Here is an 8,286-nt window from a genome sequence, read left to right as displayed (position 1 = left end):
TGGATCGTTCCTGTTGAGCCCAGCCTTGACCTTTACTCGGGAGCACGTGCACAGCGGCTATTGCAGAGCTTACAGGAATTGGGGTTGGAAATCAGGAAGCAAGCTGTGACGCTGGGTCTCGTGCCTGCAGAAAGGCGAGTCCTGCCATGAGGCTGCAGCTCCCCAGCCCTGCAGCTGGGGCTCAGTCCCCCACCCGACAGCAGCAGTGTCCTCACCCTGGATTTGGGGGATGAGAGGTGAGTTCTCCTGCCATATCTCTGCTGGTGTGAGGATGCCTGCGTGCTGTGACCCCCAAGCTGAGACCCAGGGACCTCATTTCCGCTGTGCCCCTGTCTGATGCCTAGGCTGTCCCTTGTTAATGTACCTTAATTAACACTTACCATGTCCCTTCTTCATCTCCTTGTAGGAGCAGTGAAGTGCCTGACCCCCGTGCTGCTGCAGTCCCAGCCTGCCTGTTCGCTGCCCTCCCTGCCTGATGGAGCAAGCACTGGCAGAGGACCCTCCTCAAGGTGGCCGGCTGAGCCCAGTCCAGGAGCGCTAGTGGGACGTGGATGGTGGCGTGTGCCACCCTAGGAGGGACAATGGCTCAGGGCACCGGGAGCATCAACAGTGACTACAAGGATTGGGAGTGGAGCGCCGATGCTGGGGAACGAGCCAGGCTCCTGCAGAGCCCCAGCGTGGAGACGGTGCCGAAGAGCGGAGAGAGTCAAGGAAATGGTCTGGGGGCCACGTCAGCTTTGGGAGCCGTCTTCATTGTGGTCAACGCTGCCCTTGGGGCTGGGCTGCTCAACTTCCCCGCCGCTTTCAGCATGGCTGGCGGCGTGGCCGCGGGCATCGCACTGCAGATGGTGAGAGGGTGGGGAAGGGACAGTCCCCTCTCCCACCCTGGGAGGAGGCGTAGGGGGGACATGTGGAGCCCCAGAAGGGGCTCAGGTAGGACCTGGCTCCTGGGAAGAAGCCCTGTTGGGTGAGGTGCACCAGAGATGCTCAGTGTGTTTGGGGTGGCTGCCCGGGGTGGCTTTGTGGACCTCGTCATGCTGTTGCCTTAGTGTCTCCTCCCTGTCTCTTCCCCACCCCAGTGCATGTTGATCTTCATCATCGGAGGCTTGGTCATCCTGGCGTACTGCTCACAGGCCAGCAATGAGCGGACCTATCAGGAGGTTGTGTGGGCAGTCTGCGGGAAGGTGCCTGGCGTGCTGTGCGAGGTGGCCATCGCTGTCTACACCTTTGGCACCTGCATTGCTTTCCTCATCATCATCGGAGACCAGGAGGACAAGAGTAAGTGTGTCCCATGGGGGAAAATATAACCAGCTGCTGTCCCTTCAGCTGGAAAGGGACAACCTGACCGCCCTGGTTGTCCCCACAGTCATTGCTGCTCTGGTGACGGAGCCTGAGGAAGCTGGGAGCAGCCGCTGGTACATGGACCGCAAGTTCACCATCAGCATCACTGCCTTCCTTCTCATCCTGCCCCTCTCCATCCCCAAAGAGATCGGCTTCCAAAAATATGCCAGGTGGGTGAGGAGAGCCCTCCAGGGCTGGGAGCTGGGGTGGGCCAGCCAGCACACACCTAAGCACAGTCACAGGGGACGGGGAGTGGAAATGCCATGGTTCTAGTGCCGTATCTGCCCGCTCGCCCCTGAGGCGTTGGATATCTCCTCTTCCACCTTCCTGTGCCTTGGTTTCCCCATCTGGGAAGCAGAGGAGCTGCTGAGCACCACGCAGCCATAGTGTCCTACTCCAGGGCTTGTGTCCCTCCCTTCTGCTTGCTGGAGGAAGTGGGGAGAGCTGCTTTCAACTGCATTGTTCCCTGTCTTTCGGTTGGCCATCCAGCAGCAAGGAGAGCCAGTAAGGGTCCCTGGGCCAGGTGGTGTGCAGGCCAGCCCTGTTCCACCAAGCATCTTGGTGTAACCTAGCTGCTGGAGCTGGACCAGGGCTACCGAAGAGTGTTACTTCTTTAACACTTGCCTCTTTCTCCTGCCCAAAACCCAGTCCATCCCCTTGCTGGCAGGTCTGCCACTCACAACAGCACAGGACGGCCCCCAAGCACAGCAGGATTGCGTTGGCATCTGCTCTGGGGACAGTGGGTGACAGTGCCTGGCCTATTCCCGTGGGAAGGGAGAGCAGGGGTGGTCCTGGTGGGGAGGAGTGGGCTGGCCTGGGCTGTGCAGGGAGGAAGATGGGTCTGATGAGCCTGGCAGGAGACCTTCCACAGAGCAGGCAGGCAGCATGCTGATGGTCTCCTGTCCCCTCTTGCAGCTCCCTAAGCGTGATTGGCACCTGGTACGTCACGGCAGTCATTATCATCAAGTACATCTGGCCTGACAAGGAGCTGGTGCCTGTGGAGATCCCCACCAGGTGAGTACAATAGACATGATGCTGACAGTGGCCATCACAGCACTGCAGAGCCAGGCAGGGGTGCAGGAGCCAGGGCTGCAAAGGCTGGGGACAAATCCTTCCCGAGTCCCATCCCTGGGTCTGGGGATGCTGCATGTTGCTGCCAGAAGCTCCCAAGTGGCTGCATCTCTGCATGTTTCAGAGAAGCAGGTGGTGAAGGAGAGGAAAAAGACTCTTGGAGGTCCCCACGGCTCCATCACAGGTTTTGAGGAGGGCCGACTGACTTTTAGCTCTGATACTGCCAGGCCCAGAACTCCCCATGCAGTGCTTGTGCTCACCCAGCAACCAGGGCTGTGTCTATTTTAGGATGATTTTGGTTATTTTCTTGGCCAGCACAGCCCCTGTGGCTTGTCCCCTCCCTCATGGTTTGGGGACATTTATGAACCCAGCATAGGCAGTGGGAATTTTAGGGCAGAGCAAAGTTTAGACCAGTTTTTGGCACTGCCCAAGTAGATTCTTATTTTTTACTGATGTTTTTATTTCTGTAAGTCTTCGACTTTGGCTGGTTCTGTCTCAGTGAAAGGCCGTGGTCATCAGGGAGTGCCATGTCCCAGGAAAACCTCGCTCTGTGTGAAGGCATTGTCCTGGGTGGGAGGACGCGGTAACAGCAGAGGAGTGAGCCCATCCTGAGCACCCCCAGCTCATCCTCCCCCAGGGTGCTGGGTGGGGGGCACAGGGCGCACTGGACTGACCAGTGGGTATTTCTCTCCCACCAGCCCCTCCACCTGGACAGCCGTCTTCAATGCCATGCCCACCATCTGCTTTGGGTTCCAGGTAAGGCCACGAGCCTGGCGCTCCCCTTCCCACCCTGCAGCCACCTGGGTGGGGGACCGGCGTGGTCCAGGAATACTCCCCTGGACGATCAGCCAAAACCCTTCCCATGTGCTCACCACACGGCTTTGCAAGGGGGCTGAAGCCAGTTTAATATCTCGCCACCCCTGGATAGAGATGGATCAGTTTTACCCCAGCTGAGAAGTCCAGGGCAGCCTGTCCTCTGGGTTTTCTTCTCCAGCAACAAACCTGGGGGGATCATGATATCACAACAAACCCGGGGATTTCACGAGTGGGATCCGGCTTGGCTCCCCGTGACTCCAGCTCAGCTCATCGCATGTCCCCGCTCTCTCTCCGTGTCCCTGGCAGTGCCACGTGAGCAGCGTGCCCGTCTTTAACAGCATGAAGCAGCCAGAGGTGAAGACCTGGGGAGCAGTGGTGACAGCGGCCATGGTGATCGCTCTCTTCGTCTACACGGGCACTGGTGAGCAAGGGGAGGCCGTGTGAGTGTGGCATGGTCCTCAGAGGGGCGGTGAGCTTCTGGAGGGCAGGGACCCTCTGGTCAGCAGAGGAACAGAGCAGAAGGAGAGGGGAGTCCATTTAAGCCCCCTATGATGTGCCCGGTGCCATATCCATCCAAGTCTGGTCCCTCAAACACAAGTGCAGGAGGCTTGTCCCCATCCCCCACTGACTGCTCCCTTCCCGGCAGGCGTCTGCGGCTTCCTGACTTTTGGGGCTGGTGTGGAGCAGGACGTCTTGCTCTCCTACCCCTCCAATGACATCCCCGTTGCCCTTGCCCGGGCCTTCATCATCCTCTGCGTGCTGACATCCTACCCTATCCTGCACTTCTGCGGCCGGTGAGCATTGGGAGAAGGTGGGCTGGTATGGGCAGGAGGGGCAGTGTGGGGAAATCCCTCTGCCCTGCGTCTGTGCACGCAGGGCTGTCTTGGAGGGTCTCTGGCTCCGCTACACTGGGGTGACGGTGGAGGAGGACGTGGTTCGGGAGCGGAGGAGGCGCCTGCTTCAGACTATCAGCTGGTTCCTCCTGACCCTCCTCCTGGCTCTCTTCATCCCCGACATTGGCAAAGTCATCTCTGTCATTGGGGGCTTGGCCGCTTGCTTCATCTTCGTCTTCCCAGGTAGGGCATCCTGGGATGCTTAGGGGCCAGCGGAGGTCTCTTGGCCTTGTGTCTTGAAGAGGGAGGGAGCAGGATGGAGACGCAGGAACCGGGAGGTCTTTAGAGAAGGACGAAAATGTAGTGTGAGGTCGGTCAGCAGCCCAACTGTTTTGACTGGACTCCATGCTCTGTAACGGGGAATGCAGTTCCCTGGCTTGTGGGGTGTCTGCTCAGTCCCCGGGCGACAGTCCTCATCTGGGTCTAATTTGCCTCCCCTGCCTTTCAGGGCTCTGCTTGATTCAAGCCAAGCTCTCTGAGATCCAGGAAACCAGGGCAATCAGGTAACTGAAACATGCTTCCTCTCTCCCTGCTTCCCCTGTGGATATTGGGGTGAAGGTCCCCTCTAAATGTGCCCTGTCCTCCTGCATCTGCAGCTGGTGGGCCCAGGTCAGCTATGGGGTGTTCATGGTCACCCTCGGAGCCTTCATCTTTGGACAGACCACTGCCAACGCCATCTTCGTGGATCTCACAGCCTGACTCCTCCTCCAGGCTGGACTGCACTGCTGCTGCTGAGGGGATGCAGTTTTCCTCTAGGACCAAAGGGAAGTGGGGAGAAAACACGTTGACGTGTTGGGAAGATCCAAAAGGAGCGTTGTAATCTGGGGCTTGGCTGAAAGAGCCCTGTGGTGGTTTGTATCTCGTTGTCTTAATGCACCAGGCAGTCAGGCTTCTCCTCTCAGCCCTGACTCCCTGGTGAAGCCAGAGCATCACTGCAAGGGGACCTGTAGTCCAGGTCAAGCCCTTTCTGCCCTGCCAGGGTAGACATCACTACCTTAGACATCACTAAGGGGTTGCAGTTGGGGTTTGCGAAGGCATACTGCCCTGATCCGTCTACCCCTGTGCTGGTGGAGCTCCTTTCCGCAGCTTAAACTTCTTCTCCCAACGTTGGAGGGAGACAGTGCATCTTGCATAATGGGAATCATGTTTATCAGACAGGGTGACAACCCCCTAGTCCTCTTCTGTGTTAGTATTTGGTTCGGTTTGAACTCCGCTTTCCCGTGGCCCATCTCACAGGTCTCCTACCCTTACTCTTACATCTCCCTCCGCCTGGGCTGCACTTTCTGTTACAAAGTGGGACCGTCATCTTCAGCCTGATCAGTCAGGAGGAGCCCGGGGTAGGGACAGACCAGGGCAATGTTTCCCCTGCCAGGGGTTGCTCACTCACTAAAGAAGGTGCTGTGGCTGCATCGACCTACTGGAGACACTATGCTAGAGCAAAGCTCTTCTGCCAGTTTCCAATCCTGTTCTTCCAGGAGGTGTCCAGGGAATGGGATTGGGCCAGGTGTAGGTTTTAAGGGATGCTTTGGGGATGAAGCAGTCAGTATTAATCTGGTTTATATTGTACCCTTGGTTGTTTACACTCTCTGTGGCTGGTGTTGCTCTGGCCAGTCCCTCCGTTGCCTGTCTGGATGATAGTTTCATTTTTTCTTTCTCTGAGTTGAGCAGTTGCCCCAGCTGCAGATTTGGTTGAGGGTGTTAAACTTAACAGCAAACTGCTCTTGTTCAGTCCTTGAGTTCTCTTGTTCCTTGTTTGGCTTCTAAAACCCTGGGGGAGGGAGGGAGGAATTTGTGTGTATCTATCGCTGCATCTGTGCTGAGGGTCCAGCCCAGCTTTGTGCACCACTGGGCTTTGCCCCTCCTGCACCTTCTGGAAAAAGCCCAGGCTGTTGTGGTGGGAAGGTGAACCATGGTGTGCTTCTGTACTTCTCACCATGGCTCTCTCCCTCTGTGACCAGTGGCGGTGGGTGGGAGGACAGCATGTGGGTGCTTCTCCACGTGGAAACGTTTGGTGTTTCCCTACCAATGCCTGGGGTGTGTAAATGGGGACCTCACTGCCACTCCTCGGGATGCAATGAGGAGAACCCAGATGGAGAAGGAGGAAGAAAAGCCCCAAGCACAGCATGAATGTTTGAGGGAACCTTTGAAGGCATGAGTCCCTTCTGCTTCCCCCAAGGTACCTCCAACCTCCATGCCCTCAACTTTTGACAAAACCTGGCTCCAGCAAACCCCCCATTTGTACAGCACTGGCTGCCTCTCAAGGCCCTTTGCCCGGCTCCTGCCTGAGAGCAGGCGCTGGGCCTTGGGGAAACCCTTGGCATAAAGAAGAGGGTGCCCACCCCACCGCCACCCCACCCTGCAGATTGCTCCTCCTGGATGTGGGGAGCACCGAGCCACCTCCCATGGAGCCCAGCAGAGATGCTGGAGTCTCAGCAGATGCCAATGCCGCGATGCCTTTCAGTGGCCATCCCCCATCAAGATGGAGAAGGGTTTGGTGCCTGGTGGGTTTTGTGGCTTTGGCTTTCCCAAAGGTGTGCTGGGCATGAGGCGGTCCCATGGCTGAAGTGGAGGCAGACACAGTGTCCCATGTCTTTGGTTGTCACCCAAGGAGCCACTATGCTCCCTCAATGCCCCCCAGGGTGTCCGCATGGCTGAGGGCAGGGGGGTACGGAGGTGCTGCAACCGTTTCTCTGTTTGCCTTACCGTTCCCCTGACTGTTTACAAACACCGGCCTTTTTAAATGTATTTTCTACGTGCAGAAAGCGGAGGGACCTCGACTCAATAAAAGTGACGTTGTGGTGCGTGCAGCAGGTGGGCATGAGGTGTTTTCTGTGGGGCCGGGGGGAAGGAGATACTCCTGGGTGGGATGGGGGGGGATGAAGTCCTTGTCCCAAAACGCCACCCCAGCTCTCTGAGCTTTGGGGTGGACGGCACGGGGCCACGGGTGGCTTCCAGTGCCAACCCCATGGCGGCGGGTCCCCTGCCAGAGGTGAGGCCCCATCGCCTTCCTCAGGCCTTCGCACCCTGGGGTGGGTACCCTCGTACCCGGAGCCGGGAGCTGTCGGGGGAATCCTGGGGGTCCTCATCCCGGTGTTGTCCCCCAGGGCTGGAAGGCCGGTGGGAAGGGGCCGTTCTGGGGTTTCGGGACACGGGTGGTGACGCCGGCTCTGGGGGGCTGAGGGGGCCGGTGAGCTTCCCCTCCAGGACCGAGGCCGGCGAGCCCGGAGCGTGCAAATGGAGGGGAGATTTCGGGGCAAAACGGTCCCTGCAGCGGCTTGGGGGGAGGCTGCGGCCCTACAGTGCAGGGAAACACTGCGCCAGCCCCGCGCCGCCATGTTGTGGGGATGCAGCGCCTGGGGCCGTACCACCGCACTGCAGGGCGGGGGGGTGAAGCAGCCGGGCCACAGGCCGCGCTCCGGGCCGTACCAAGGCAGCGCGGGGGGAGGCGCTCCAGTACCTGGGCCCCTACCACGACGCTGCGCGGGGGGGAGGGGGGGAGTGCAGTGCCTGGGGCCGTACCACCGCCCGGGGGGAGGAGGGCGGGGCGGGGGGACGGGGCGGAGCGCACCTGTCGGGTAGGAGCACCCCCACCCCCCCCATGACTCCACGCGCCCTTTGGCTCTCCCCGCCACTTCCCCTTCCCGCCCCGCCCCAGCGCAGCGCCCCGCGCTCATTGGTCGGCCTTCCCAACCCGGGTTGGCCGCTGATGCGCATGCGTAGTCAGAGAGGCCTGCCAGCGCTGATTGGCCAGAACGGTAGGAAAGACTCCGGCTGCTCTCGGCCAATGGACGCGCGGCGCTGGCTCCGCGCGGAGGGCCGGGCGAGGGTGGGGGGGGAGGACGGCAAAACGTCCGCCCCAGAGGTCGCGCCGCGCTGATTGGGCAGGTCGCGGGCGGCCCTACGCCCTGATTGGGAGAGCCCCAGGCCAAGGGGGAGGGAGGCTTCGACGGGCGCCCCGCCCACCCGCGCCCCCGCTGCCCCCCCCCGCTGGCGTGCCGCGAGGGGACGGGGGAGGGGAAAGGCCGCGACGTGAGCGCGCGACCCTGTCCGCCATTTTGTAGCGAAACGGCGGAGGCGAGAGGATAAAAGCGCGAGCGGCCCCAGCCCGGTGCCTCGCTCCGGCTCGCTACGCCCCCTGAGGTGAGCGTCTGTCCCGTCCCGTCCC

At 60.0% G+C, this 8,286-nt stretch overlaps 2 protein-coding genes across 3 annotated transcripts in view; both read left to right on the top strand.

Annotated features, from left to right (window-relative positions):
- Positions 1–407: 407 nt before the first annotated feature.
- On the top strand, positions 408–6,675 carry SLC38A7 (solute carrier family 38, member 7). The gene is made up of 10 exons (XM_010583984.1): positions 408–848; positions 1,080–1,278; positions 1,367–1,511; positions 2,257–2,355; positions 3,111–3,168; positions 3,535–3,649; positions 3,875–4,022; positions 4,105–4,304; positions 4,570–4,624; positions 4,718–6,675. Exons 1-10 carry the CDS (start codon positions 552–554, stop codon positions 4,818–4,820), a joined length of 1,419 nt encoding a protein of 472 aa, XP_010582286.1. The 5' UTR covers positions 408–551; the 3' UTR covers positions 4,821–6,675.
- A 1,429-nt stretch (positions 6,676–8,104) lies between these two features.
- The window catches only part of CNOT1 (CCR4-NOT transcription complex, subunit 1), a 59,390-nt gene continuing 59,208 nt past the window's right edge, over positions 8,105–8,286 (top strand). For both annotated transcript variants that reach the window (XM_010583969.1, XM_010583961.1), the window contains exon 1: positions 8,105–8,261. The gene's annotated coding sequence lies outside the window, so the exon portion shown is untranslated. The remainder of the gene's footprint in view (positions 8,262–8,286) is intronic.

The sequence above is a fragment of the Haliaeetus leucocephalus genome, unplaced genomic scaffold (assembly GCF_000737465.1).
Source record: "Haliaeetus leucocephalus isolate CR32 unplaced genomic scaffold, Haliaeetus_leucocephalus-4.0 Scaffold92, whole genome shotgun sequence".
NCBI lineage: Eukaryota > Metazoa > Chordata > Aves > Accipitriformes > Accipitridae > Haliaeetus > Haliaeetus leucocephalus.
The sequence above is the reverse complement of the archived record's forward strand: the minus strand, read 5'-3'. Positions and strand labels throughout refer to the sequence as shown.

Bases quoted from the DNA above. Each gene is read 5' to 3' on its own strand.
- SLC38A7 (XM_010583984.1), top strand. From the start codon at position 552: ATGGTGGCGTGTGCCACCCTAGGAGGGACAATGGCTCAGGGCACCGGG. The intron at 2,356-3,110 runs GTGAGTACAATA...CTCTCCCACCAG, and splicing joins CCTGTGGAGATCCCCACCAG to CCCCTCCACCTGGACAGCCG. The intron at 4,625-4,717 runs GTAACTGAAACA...CTGCATCTGCAG, and splicing joins CAGGAAACCAGGGCAATCAG to CTGGTGGGCCCAGGTCAGCT.